Genomic DNA, 14336 nt, shown 5'->3' with positions numbered 1-14336 from the left:
AATAATTACTTATAACTGAAATTTCAGGTTGTTAAATATTGCATGTGCGGCGAAAGCGAGAACGCGGAATGTAACGTTAGCCAGGCCAAATAGGGATGAGGTCCTAAATTTTAGCATTTTAGGAGGATTTGAGAGAGGTTTTGGTATATTTATCTCAAAAGTTGACAAGAGATCCAAGGCTGAAGATGTCGGTTTAAAGAGAGGTGACCAGATCTTAGAAGTAAACGGCCAAAGTTTCGAGCATGTAAATCATGCGAAAGCTCTTGATATTTTGAGGGCTTCTACGCATCTCAGTATAACTGTAAAATCTAATTTACTTGGTGAGTTTAATTTATAAACCAGAAATAAATCAGGAAAATATTCTCTCTTTATCTTCAAAATTATTTGATTTTACAGCTTTCAAAGAAATGCTTCAAATGCCAGATAATTCTCCGAGACCTCGAGGTAGAACAAGTAAGCCGGAAATACCGAGGCTTCAATCAGATCCACGAGCTAGACTATCGACACATGTAGATCCCATGACTCCTGTAAATCCTTTAAATCCCATGATTGGTGGAGTACCATTATTAATCCCGGACAACAATGTGTCACCGTGTAAAGACTCTAAAAAGGAGCATAAGGGATTTATGACTCTTGGACCTAAACGGCGATTACAGAAAGCACTTATGAAAATGAACATACTGCCAAAGAATACGATCAAGTGAGTGTATTGATTAAAGTATTGTGCATAAATAATAATTAAATCTACATGAATCCTTTATTGGCACAAAATATTTTTCAATTTTAATAGCGACGGTGTACATTTGGATGATCCTCTTGCTCCACCGCACACACCACCGGGAACAGGGCTTACGCAAACTACTACTAATCTATATCATTCGAAGAGTAATCCAGATCTTACGTCGCTTTATTGTTACGATGATTTGAGAGCAAACGATTATCCTGAACATGTGCTCAAGGTATATAAAGCTGATCAAACCTGCAAATATCTTCTTATTCACAAAGAAACAACGGCGCATGAGGTAAATAAATTTATACGGCTAAAATTAAAGAATTAAAGAAAAACACGAATTATGTTTGGGTTATACATATATATAACGATGCATTAATTTATTGTAGGTAGTAATGCTTGCACTTCAAGAATTTGGCATAACAGAAAGTAGTTCGAATTTCTCTCTGGCGGAAGTAAGCGTCGGCGAAGGTGGTATGATTAAACAGCGTAGATTACCAGATCAATTACAGAATCTAGCTGAACGGATCGGATTAAGCTCTCGATACTACTTGAAAACTAACGGAATTTCCGAAACTTTAGTAGCTGACGATCAAGCTCCGGAACTTATTCGAGAGTCTCAAGTACACTTTCTGCAATTGAATGCCGTGGAAGTAGCAATACAACTGACTCTGCAAGACTTCAGTATATTCAGGTAATTTAATATTTCAGATAATTTAATGTTTCAGATAATTTAATATTTCATGAAATGTATAAAATTCGAAAATTTGCATTTATTACATATTTTGTTACAGACAAATCGAATCCACGGAGTATGTGGATGACCTGTTTGAATTGAAGAGTAGGTATGGTGTGCCTATGCTCAGTCAGTTTGCAGAACTAGTCAACAGAGAAATGTTCTGGGTTGTAACGGAAGTTTGTTCGGAACATAATCTCGTACGGCGCAGTAAGATTATAAAGCAATTTATTAAAATAGCGCGTAAGTATTTGGATCTTTTTTCTGTATTATTATCTCATTAATATATATATATATATATTCATATATATATTTTACATCAATGTTTTTCTGTATAGGTCAATGCAAGGAGTGCAAGAATTTCAATTCCATGTTCGCGATCGTATCCGGTTTAGGTCATGGCTCAGTATCGAGATTAAGAGCTTCATGGGAAAAACTGCCAACTAAATATCAAAGATTATTCAGTGATTTACAAGAATTAATGGATCCCAGCCGTAATATGAGTAAATATCGACAATTGGTAGCGTCTGAACAAACACAACCACCCATAGTGAGTCATTATTTTGTAACAAAATTATCTTTTATTAACGTTTACTTCTATATTTTACAATTTGTTATTTACTATCTATTTCTGATTCAAGTTTTTGCACTATATTGACTTTAAATTATTACTAGCGAGTTTAATGATTATTTCAGATACCTTTCTATCCAGTCGTGAAAAAGGACTTGACCTTTATACATCTTGGTAATGACTCAAGAGTAGAAGGTCTAGTAAATTTTGAAAAACTCAGAATGATCGCGAAGGAAGTGAGAACATTAACAAATATGTGTTCCTCACCTTATGATTTACTAACTATGTTAGAAAGGGGTGGACAACCACCAAGTTCTGCAATGGTAGCTTTGAACCAAATGACTACTGGGAATCAAGGTGAGTTTCTTATTTTTCTTATTACATATCGTTGAAGATGGCTTAAAACAAGTCGAAATGTGTAAACATTGAAATTAATATATATGAAGAATGTAAAGTAATTACACTAATAAAACATTATAATATTATATGCTCATAATAACTGTGGCATCCCTCTTATTGGCCTTTATTCAATATTAATTTGAGTTTCTTATGTTGTTTTTTTTTTATTATTTCTAGTTTTAAATGCAATATTTATACATTTGCGTTATCGCGATTTACAGGTGGTCAAACTGCAACGGTGAAACGACGAAAAAAATCCACGGCTGCACCAAATCCGAAAAAAATGTTTGAGGAAGCACAGATGGTTCGAAGAGTGAAGGCCTATCTCGCGAACATGAAAGTGATCACCGATGAAGAACGGTTACATCAACTTTCTGTCGATTGCGAACCACATGCAGGAGCTGTTGCAGTTGCAGCTGCGGTACCATTAGGTGGCAGTCGGGGAAGGAGGCATCCGTCGCCTACTCTGTCGACTACCAGTAGCGCCAGTAGTACCAGTGAAGGCAGGAAGAGTATACAAGGTTGGTGAATTTGTATACTCAACTGCGCTGTAATACATTTTTTTGAAGAATTTATTTTGTAATTTGTATTTATATATTATGGATTTTTTAGGTACAAAATTCGGCGCCGCGTCGCCTCAAGCAGTTAGGAAGATGTTGGCTCTGTCTGATCCTCACAAGACACGACCATATCAACCTAAGCACTGTGCACCACCGCTACCTGTACCGGGATTAGCGTTGCATTCAAGCGGTTTAGAGCCTAGTCCAGGTGCACCTAGAAGAGTAGGATCCGGCAGCAGGGTACCAATGCACGAACGATCCCACAGCGATACACCTGCCAGCTTACCACCGCCTGTCGATCTCAGTGCAGAGAGCAGTAGTGTAACTAGTTTGAGCAATCTCCAGCCTCTAAGAAAAACTTTAACAAGTGGTGAGTACGATTTTTTTTTCTTTATGAAATGGTTTGAAGCGAGATGCTGTCCAATACGTTTTCTTTTTTTTTAGAATTTTCTAAAGATACATTTAGATGGATTGTTCCGTCTAAATAGATCTTTGTTATTTTATTTTGCGTACTTTCAATAGCTTTTTGTTTATGGATCATATTGACTTTTTAGATCATATACAGACGGACAGATGTTAATCGATTAAATTGACTTAGACACGCATCTCGCAAAGCACCATCACGCACTTTCGTTGCTCGTTACTTACACTGGTCAGGTCTCGCAACAAGGAGTCTCATTATTATGCACGCTGCACAGCCGTTTACGCAATTCATAAATGTTCCATGTTATTTAGTTGATTCATATATACACGACACTCACACACGCATCTTGTACGCCGATTACTATAGCGCGAGCTTTTCTTTTCAATCCGACGTCACAAGGGAGAGAGAGAGAGAGAGAGAGAGAGAGAGAGAGAGAGAGAGAGAGAGAGAGAGAGAGAGAGAGAGATATCTCGAACTTAATTTCACGAACTGCGGCTTCGATTCAAAACTTTCATACCATGGGACATACGGAGTTGTATTTTAATAAGATCGGTGTATCTACAGCGCTGCATTCGAAGTAGGAAATTTTCAATAAATCCTGATAATTTTAATTTGTAAATGTTATAGAAAATAAAATAATTTGCACAGCCGTAGTCTAAATTGAATGATAAATTAAGTATTTAAATGAGTATAATCTGATTTCTGAACGTTGTATAAGGAATCGGTAAAATATTATCGGTTATTTTAATACGGCGTACAGTCGCGCACATAAAATATACTTGTTGATTACGCTCTGCCAATGATAGGATATAAATGTTTGTAGACAGCAAGAAAGAAATATAGATAGGAACATGCGAGAGACGTGCAATTTGAGTGCGGCGAAGTAATCAGTTTAAATTAGGTTTTTGCACCGGCTCTCTTTGTGAAACAGTTTACTCTAGAACAAAAAGATACGGATTATGAATAGAGGCGAATGAGCATCGCGATTAGACAATAGGATCGTTTAGCGATCGCGTCAGGGCGTAATCCCTCGGTTAGAACGTGTGTAGTGATAGAAGTGTCTTGGGAACCTGTGCGTAGGTTCGGTGACGAGCAGTGACAGTGGTCATAGCACTCAACTGGACAGCCACAGCGGGAGCAGCGTGGAAGCGGGCGGCAGCCCACCGCCACCGCAAAGACGGCACTCCGCTCTGCAAGGTACGTAATCAAAAAGGCGAAAGTGAAACGAGAGAACGGATTATGGCGAAGTGTGCTCGTGTGCTGTTCCTCTTGCCCGATCCGTAGACATACCGTAGTAGAGTAGTAGAGACATAGTAGTTTCTTTCGCGGTGTTCGATGCCATCGGATCGGAAATTGGCACCAGAAATCGAATTCTTCTTGGCGCGCTCATGACGAGAGTTGAATATATTTTATTATGTCAGATTTTTATAGTTGTTTACACACCTATCCATTCATATTTATATTATTTTACATTGGCTTTAATTTTTGCATTATCTATTTTTATGTTGCCAGGTGGTTACGTGTCAGTCGTTTGTATTGAATAAAAGTACTGTTGATATTATTTAGAATCGAGAAACTAGTGCATTATTATTTTGGTGTGTCTAGATCTTCATGCTATAGACATATGAAAGTGATTTTCGTGTTTGATTTTGTAGCGTTGAGAATTAAACCGTCCGAGAGATGTCTAGTATCTATTCTTAAATATTCACAGTTACGATTTGAGTATATAAATTATTTACACAATAAATATATACATATATATAAAATTTTAATTGTTGCTCTCTGTTAAATATTAAATATTAAGAATTTTCGTTGATGAGTTATTTTATTTATTGTAATCATTTGCTATTTATGTCACTGGCTAAATTTTATCGCTGAAAAACGTATGTCCCATGGCCACGTACCTCAAGTGTTAAACGGATTACTGTAAATATCATACGAGCGTATATATATAAAGAATGAAATATTATTACTAAATCTTGCGTGCCGTATGTTGTATCGATATTCGCGTCGTCGAGTGCTGCATATATAGCATAATAACTGTGCTTTTAATCGCTTTTTAAAGTTCCAACGCTTCTAAAATTCGCTTTACAGCTTATTACTACTTGCTTGATCACGCAGGCGGTATTTCATGCGTTATTCGTCATAATAATCATGCGCTTTTAAAAATATTTGCATCGCATAAAGACGATTCGTTCCGAGGATTTTTTTCGCGTTTTCAGTAGCGGCATAAATTTGTAAATTTTGTAAAAAAAAATATGTCGTATGTGGCCTCTGTATGGTGCAGGGTCTGTTATAAGAGGCGGAGCACCTCCGTTCCCTCACGCGGTAGCAGTGTTACCTCCGCTTCCTGCCAATCAGAATCACAACCACAATCATCATCACCACCATCACCATCACCAACATTATCACGATCATCATCATCATCATCAACTCCCAACTCCTCAAGGTGAGTTCGCGACTGTCTGCCTGTTTCGTATGAATGGCCTGCATTGATTCATTGATTTTGCTGTCTTTGCCGCTTCAAAGCAGAATACATTATTTTGAAGGTGCAAACAGTATGGCTCTCATGCATGTGAAACATGTTGAAGTATTGCGAATGGTAGAAGTAATCTTGGTTTTCAGCGTCTTTATATATCTTGAGTTTTGTAAGCAACTTGAGATTGCCTTTCTCGAGAAAAATCGGTGTTTAGTCTCTGGTGCGTGACGTTGCCGTGTGTGTAAAACTATCAATTATCGAACGAATCTGTTGGTACGCACGCTGGCGATAAATGTAGCACTAACGTTCGTTTCTAGTGTGGCCTAGAAATGCAACGCGTTGCATCGAACTTGCTCCATTTGCATATTTGCTTATACCGTAGTATTAGCGGAGATAATTGAGGGTTCTTTTCAGGATACTAATATAAAATAATATTATGCTTTTTCTTTCCTCTTGGGTAGATTGTGTGTGGCGGGTAACGATGAATGTCTTTTGCGGTTTCCATTAAACCTCGCGTATCGCGTATTTCTCGTGGATCTGGCTGTAAGCGAGCGCGATTATCTGTTATCCTTTTCAGACTTGTTTCTATGTAGTAACTCTTCATCTTTTTCTAGTTTCAAGAATTAAAAAAAGATGAAGAATAAGTTGAACCGAGATTAAAGTAGTTAATCTACATTCGTAAAAACGGGCATCAGTGATTATTCGAGTCGAGTGGTGTAACTTTTTTGTGTTACTTCTAACTAAAGGATGAAAAAGCTAAAAAAAATTTCAATCAATATAGTTGGCCGTGTTGAATATTAACAGAAGAGATGGTAACAACGCAAATGAATATTGCGTTACAAAAGTGTAAATAAATGTATAGAGAGTGAAGTAATTGTAAAATGCTATAAAAACGAGAGCTTTTTATTTTATTCTATTTTTTTAATATAATTCATTTTGCAAGATAGTGCATTTAACATTTAATGTTATAATTTTATATAATATACAAGATATTTCGGCTCTTGATACCTACTCTATTAATTAGAATGAGTATAAGCGGGAATAAATTTAGCTTGCTTTTCTTGACATTCTCGCTCGTTTACAAACGCCTACGTCTGCGATGGCAGGTGAATTACTTTATCAACGAGATGGAGGATGTTGAGAAGGTGAGGAAAGGCGGGGCGGAACGAAGAGAAAGAGAGATCGAGAGAGTCGAGGGTTTTCAGGTACTACGGGATTAGGCGTAAACATGGGCCTAGGGATGCCAGCTCCGCTGCCACCGCCCGGAGCGGGGACCACGACCATAATGACGACGATGGGTGCCATGGCGGGCAACATGACGTCGTCGATACGATCCGGCATGAGTAACACACCGCAATGCCGTCAACCACCGGCGTACAAAGTTGCGCAGCAGATGGCGAGATTGCACAGACTCGGTCGTGCTAACAGCCACGAGGGGGTCACCTATCGAGGCACCGATCACGAAGATGGTACTACATCTAGCAAAATCGTTGTACCGTTTACACACGGTTCATACTCACCCTCATACACACATATATTCGGTTTACGCTCGTTGAGGCTTCTTACGTTCTCGTTGTCAACATTCACGCACGGCGAGGAGTGCTGATTTGTTGGTGAAAGCACTCTGTCAGCTCACTACTGTCAGAATAGCTTTCGTTAAAACTGTACTCTCACGACTATTAATTTGCAACATTTTGATTACTTTTTCCTGTTGGATATTTTATTTTACCGTGCGTGCATTGAAAATGATTTTTATTTTGATATTATATATTTCCAGTTTTTCTATTATCTACATATTTAAACAGATATGTATGTATAACTATATTTTTAGATCTTTTATTCTGATGTGTAATGCTAATTTAAAAATATTTGCAAGCCACTTCGGAAATAATCTTTTCCATTTTTTAAAAAAACTTAATGTATATATATTGACATACTTAATATATTGAAATGAAATCTTGAACATAACAACGAATATATTTTTAAACACAATATTGAACGTAATTATAAACACAATGACAGTTAGCATTAATTAACGCATATATGTGGTTATTAGTACACAATGTAAATAAATACTATATTTAATATTTATAAAATTAGCGAAATATCTATATAACATGTTTGTAAAATTTGTATTTAATCAGTGTGATTGTCATGTAGCACTCATTAAGCATAGTCACATAATTTTGTGATGTATAATCATGTTCGTTTGCATTATGTCAATATTTATGTTAATGATCATTGCACAATACACAAGCTTGCCTATCATCATTGAATTTTGCATTGAAACGTTACGATATATTAAATTTTGCGATTTGTTTATCTTTTGCGTGATGCCTAGGCATGATTTGCTGCTTGTCCCTGTCGCACGTTTTATCCTGTTCATTTTCATTTGCATCAATTACTTTTTTCGAATTGATCTATTTTAAAGTATGAAATTTAGAAATTGATGAGAAATAAATGCAATATATTATATTTATAGGCATCGCCTTATAAGCGAGAGACTCTAACGCATAAAGATATGAAGAATAAATATAAATTGCTCATATATGAGAGATGCGATAATACAGTTTCGGGAATAATTTTGTTTTCACCAAAGTTCGATTTACAATACTGTAAATCATTATTTCCCACCGTTGTGTGAACTTGAATCTCCCTCTATCTGTATACGAAGATTAAACATCATCAATCATTTCAGTCATTGTACAAGTTGATTCGTGTAAAAACGTATTTGTATCCTGTATTATGAGAAAAATGGAATGCAACTTAAAACAAACGTAGAGCATTACACAAATCCAAAATGAGAGAATTATAAAATATTTTGAAGATATTTCCTTAAGACATCTTATGTCCCGATTTTGAACATACTGTCTGGAAATATCTGTGATAACATTTTTAGGGAAAAAAAATAAACTTTGATTAACTTTTTATAAATATTCGTTAACGGTTTGCTACTTTTCATCAAAAATTTTATCAATTAAAAATTTGATTTTTTGGCTCTAAGTTTATTCCACTTTTTATTAACATCGAATACAAATATAACTTTACAAAAATTAACTTGTACGATAACTAAAACGGTTGATAATGTTTACCCTTTGCATGCAGATCGAGAGGGACTAGATTGCGGGAAGTATCGGCTTACAGTCTTGTCACTTTGACGAAAACAAAATTATTTTAGAAATTTATTGTTACATCTTGTAAATTGCTTTGTGTTACACACACACGCGCGCGCGCGCACACACGCACACGCACAAACAAAATATAATATTGCATATAATATTGCGTTGTGCAGCATGGAAATTTCTAACAACAGCTTTTATTTTTTTAGCAGAAATCTTGGCATTATCAATCAAATTGTAACATTGCATTGAAATATTCTTATGATATATTTTGTTCCGATTTGAACCGATATTATTAAATCGAGTAGCATTACACGCGTTAAATTCTGTTGATATAAATTAGAGTCTCTCGTACTTCGATCATATTTGGCACTTTAATATGTCATTTACTCAAACACATTTTGAAATGTTGCAGATGACGAGGACGCTCAAGTGTCGGCGGTTTAAATGATCTACGAGTTTCGCCGAGTCTCAATTATCGTTTAGTTAATTTTGTCATACTGTTTCTTTTGCACGGCCAAAAGAGAAATCGTTGCCGGATGATGCTATGCGCGAACCGTTAAGCGAAAAGAGAATGCAAGAAAGATCGATGACGCTCACGAACTTTCTTCCTATAACAGCGAATGTCGTTTCGCGTTTGTAGCATCCTAATTCGATGGCTTTTGGCCCTTAACATGTCATGACATTCTCTTGAGGCGTGGGCCAATTTTTCATATTGATGGAACCTACTTAGACTTTACTACGAGAAAAGGCGTTTATTCTTATTTAAACAGAACGCTTGTCTTCCAAGGGTCACCGCGACGAACCTGAAGGAATCACCGAGAATCTCAAGCGTTAAAATATTTGTACAACGTATCGTGGAAAGCGACAAATAACTGACAAATGTCAGTAAGCAGGAGAGAAAAGACGGTAGGAGAATACTTTTCTTTTATTAGACTGAAGAAACGTTTCTCAAGTAAGCGCTCATGGGCTTTCACGAGGTAGCGAGAAGCGAATTAGATGAGAGAAGGAGAGAAAATTATATCGTAATATTCTATATAAATGTGTAATAAAACCAAGTCCAAAGATGTTATATATTTATATATATATATATTGCGTGTCGCCAGAGAAAGTATGACGGCGTGTCCTGTAATATATACTTAGTAGGCTAATCTTTAGTGTCCCATAATAGCATAAGTTGGTGTAAATAGCGTAGTGTTATAGTAATTAGGGAAGAGGAGCAGAGAAATTACGAGAAATGAGACAAAGATTCATTATTTAGAATAGTGCGATTAGCTTTTGTGTTGAAACACAAAAAACAATAGTTTCATCAACATTATATATTTAATAATTAAAAAGATTCGTCTTTTTATTAGTAAACAAAATAGAAACGTCTCATAATCGTTTTAGATTTCGTTTACGTTAATCGAAACGGAAATTTATTCCATTTTAAGCGCCTTCCTTTTAAAAGATTTCTATTGCCAATCTGACTCTGGTACAGACAATTCAAATTTTATAAGGAAAGTTGGTGTACTTTTACGCTTTCGCTGAATTTTAATGACGACGTAATCAAGTACAAAAGAAAAAGAGTTTCTCGAAATCTACGATCGAGATATTTGTTTATCACAACGTAATTTTTTTAAGCGTATTCGTTTACACGTCACGAAATATTATATACTTTGCTCCATTTATTTTTATAGAATGCTTAACTAATTTTAACTTGCAAATAAATTATTATTTTTCTAATTTCAACCTTTAATTCGATACTTTACCATCGATATTATCATTGGGTTTATACTCTGCGTTATTTTATAAATAATTGGGGTTATTTGTTCAATTTTACAAGTGTAATCTGCAACGTATGAAAGAAACTTCTTCAAATCGTATCTCGTAGAATTCGAGGACAAAGACAAAAAGAAAAAAAAACATTTTTCGCTACTTTACATGTCGGTACGAGAGAAGCGGTTGGCTTTATTTTACAGTAGATTTAGCCATGTATATTATATATACACAGATACAAATGTGTGTACGTACACAGCACACGCGCGCGCATACACACACACACACAGATGCACACGCGCACACACGCGCGCGCGCTCTTGTCTGCTTACATGAGACTTGAGTCTTTTTAAGTATTATAAAGAAACTGTAATTCACGTGCACGATACGTATCGACGCGTTAGCAAAGAGGGCCTAATTACCCAGGCACCGTTTTTGCGATTACCAAGTATGCGGAAATCGAAAAAACGCGAAAGAATAAGGGAGAATGCGAAAGAGTGAATGTGTATGTGAGAAAGAAAGACAAAAAGAAATAATATCGAGAGTCAACACAGTGCTTTTTTTATCTCTATTAATTACATTCCAAACTTCGTCTTGCCTTTCTCTTTTAATCATCTCCAAAAAAAAGAAAGAAAAAGGCATATAAAATCCCCGTTTAATGAATCGCTATTAAATTTTATCGTTACTTATTAATATAAGTTTATTTATTTATCTTTTAATTTTGTTTTCTTTCTTTTATTAAACGATCAATCTCGAAAACCACAAACACTGTGTTACTCTTCGACACAGTTGTCTAGTAATCCCGAAGGATCAAGAGAGAATATATGGTTCACCTCGGTCTTTTGGGACAGGAATTCAATATAGTTACACACAATACACACACACACACACACACACACACGCACACCACACTTCATATTCATATATATATCTCTTTGTACATATCCTAACGACTTTTAAATATTAATATCCAACGTTCTCGAAAAAAATTTTAAGCGTATTTACTGATAATTAAGGTCTTCGTCATGCAGCGTCAAAAACTAAATAATTTTCTTTTCTTCAAGTCTGATGCGACAAATCTATTTTTATCTTTGTTCTTTCTTTTGTTATCTTTTGCATTTTAGGCGTACCAGGCTCTGTATCATTCCACATGCATTTATAATTTTCGAGAAAAATTAATGAATTTTTATTTGGGAATTCTGGATATCGAAAATACTATTTTGCTTATTATATAAGTGAGATACATGTTTTTAACAATTTTGTTTTTAATGTAAGAAATGTTTATAAAGAACAGGAATTTTTATATAAGAACACATAAAATGTAAATATGCTATTTACGATATCAGTTGGAACGCAGAATTCTCAGTGGAAATTTCACTTTTATGTTCCAGTAAAATCATGTAAACCTTGTGATAGCATTATAAATTTAGTCTCGGATTAAAGAAGCCTGGACGCTTTATAGTTAATTCTTGCTCTTTTAGTGATTTTTGATAAGAAACAATATAATGCGAATACGCGAGAATGTTTACTGTTCGGGAAATGGAAGTTAAGACGGGCCGCATTTTCTTCCGCTCACACTGTTTCTTTCTTTATTTTATTTATACCATGCCTCGTTCTGTTGTTTTAATTATTTATAACCCGAGATATATTCGTCTGTATAACGCGGACAGCAAGCAACAGAAAATCTTTTGTATTTAATTTGTTTAATAAAACTTGAATCATAGTACAATGTTTCCCGTCTTTTCAGTTTCGTTCGTTCATTGTGTGATCCTATCCTGCACAAGATCCATTTCTCACGCTTATTTATTAACTATTTACAATAGTACAAAGATTAACACTGGCAAAATTCTTCAAAGTATACACGTATACACATTTCTATTTCGTGAAATATAACAAAGAAGAAGTAAAGAGAGAAGAGAATTTATATTTTAAATATAAGTTATTCTCTGTCGATATATATATATATGGTGTGATAAAATAATACGTTTAAAAGGTGCTATGTAAAGAAGATTAATAGTCTCTAACAAGCGCATTAATCTACCTTCTTAAAGGTCTTCTTCTTTCAAGCATTCTTTAAATATCTTACGTTTTTCTGGAATACTTATTAGAAAGCGAAGAGCCAAGCGCTTTTCGAAATACAAAGGACCACAAATCGTTAATTTCTCTAGTCGTGGGAATATGTTTCTTACAATTAGAATTCTCGCGCGTTCGAAGAGTGGAGTGCAAGTATTTCGCGACGAACATTGATTGCAATCAATACCGTGTATAGCGGGTCATCCGTTGGAACGAAATTGATGGGTGATACTACTACTATTTTGTACGACGATGTTTTGTATAATCTATCTACCGTACGTGTAGAAAGGTGGAGAGAAAAGTCTACCGTTCACTATATAAGTGGCAAAATATTATATCGAATGCATATTTAAGATTACCATTTGTAGACTTACGCGCATAGGTGTTATAATCCCATTAATGTAAATCCCTTTCAGCAGAACAATATATGGACAATTAAAGGATTGCATTGGTAAGGAATCGGCGGGGAATTTATTTACCATCTCTTTACGTTAAGACGCATATGAGAATATTCCTCGTTAAAAGAAAAAAATTTTAAATATAAATTATGATGGTTTTTTGCGATCCCGAAAATATCGTGACTTGTAATATCGTGAAACGTAAGAAATGCATGCCGCCTTACGTTCGTGCGGCTACCACATGGCAGCGGTTGACGAGCACCTGTTGCTTTAGACAGGAACCAACTGACAGTCGGGGATTAGTTAACTCACTGCGCGTAAAATTGCGACTCGAGTGAACATCGTCTGTGGAACGTTTCTTTTTTCCATAATGTATTTTGTATTTTACATTAATATCTTTCCGATGTCTTTTATTTAAAATTAAAATTTTGAATCGGATAGTGCAGTTTAACATTTCGTTTAATTTATAAACGCATACGTTAGATGACGAATAATTTATAAAAATGAAAAAAAGTCTTGTGAAATTTAATTTTAAAAAATATATTCATATACACAGTATTACATATATTATTTATATGTCATATAAGGGGAAAATTTGTTTCAACCATGCTTGCATTTTAGCAAACAAATGTCCCACGATTTATACATGATCCATAGCTTACATATTTTGTGCTCAATGAAGAAAGTTAATTATTGAAAACGTGAAAAGATAAAAATAAGCACACTTTATCCGAAGAACGTTCGGGAATGTCCTTATGACACGTAGGACGTCCTCTGGACGTCCCTTGGAGGTCCGTATATGGGAGGTGACCGAGTTTTACAGATTTCCATAAAAGTGAGATGGCAGAATTCCACGCGTAAGAAGCTGATGGCAACGTTGATGGAAAACCGATAAAAACATCGGAGGGTGCTCTCGTCTCGTCGAGAGGCCTTTCTCGCGATACAGCCATAGCCACCACCGATCTCGATCGGCGATATCGGGAATATCATAGATCCTCTTATCCCTTCCCCCGCGTATTTCGCAGCAGCACCACCACCTCCTACCATGGTTTCGCCATTTCCCTCTCTCTGCGACGAGCCGATGCACGA

The 14336-nt window shown here is 35.6% G+C and overlaps 1 protein-coding gene across 12 annotated transcripts in view; it reads left to right on the top strand.

Annotated features, from left to right (window-relative positions):
- LOC108722523 (rap guanine nucleotide exchange factor 2) overlaps window positions 1-9763 on the top strand; it is a 116112-nt gene extending 106349 nt beyond the window's left edge. For 5 of the 12 annotated variants that reach the window (XM_018447674.1, XM_018447673.1, XM_018447678.1 and 2 more), the window contains 11 exons: window positions 28-320; window positions 397-700; window positions 791-1022; window positions 1120-1424; window positions 1525-1709; window positions 1805-2016; window positions 2163-2394; window positions 2658-2957; window positions 3049-3366; window positions 4501-4617; window positions 7105-7585. In XM_018447674.1, the coding sequence (XP_018303176.1) occupies window positions 28-320; window positions 397-700; window positions 791-1022; window positions 1120-1424; window positions 1525-1709; window positions 1805-2016; window positions 2163-2394; window positions 2658-2957; window positions 3049-3366; window positions 4501-4617; window positions 7105-7505 (2899 nt within the window). In that variant the 3' untranslated portion in view covers window positions 7506-7585. Of the gene's footprint in view, window positions 1-27; window positions 321-396; window positions 701-790; window positions 1023-1119; window positions 1425-1524; window positions 1710-1804; window positions 2017-2162; window positions 2395-2657; window positions 2958-3048; window positions 3367-3550; window positions 3885-4500; window positions 4618-7005; window positions 7586-9433 lie in introns of those variants that run through there. The other 7 variants (XM_018447677.1, XM_018447675.1, XM_018447680.1 and 4 more) reach the window with 6 other exon arrangements.
- The last annotated feature ends 4573 nt before the right edge of the window (window positions 9764-14336 follow it).

Source organism: Mycetomoellerius zeteki, unplaced genomic scaffold (assembly GCF_001594055.1).
Source record: "Mycetomoellerius zeteki isolate Tzet28-1 unplaced genomic scaffold, Tzet1.0 scaffold206, whole genome shotgun sequence".
NCBI classification, from domain to species: domain Eukaryota; kingdom Metazoa; phylum Arthropoda; class Insecta; order Hymenoptera; family Formicidae; genus Mycetomoellerius; species Mycetomoellerius zeteki.
This window is presented reverse-complemented; position numbering and strand designations above follow the sequence as displayed.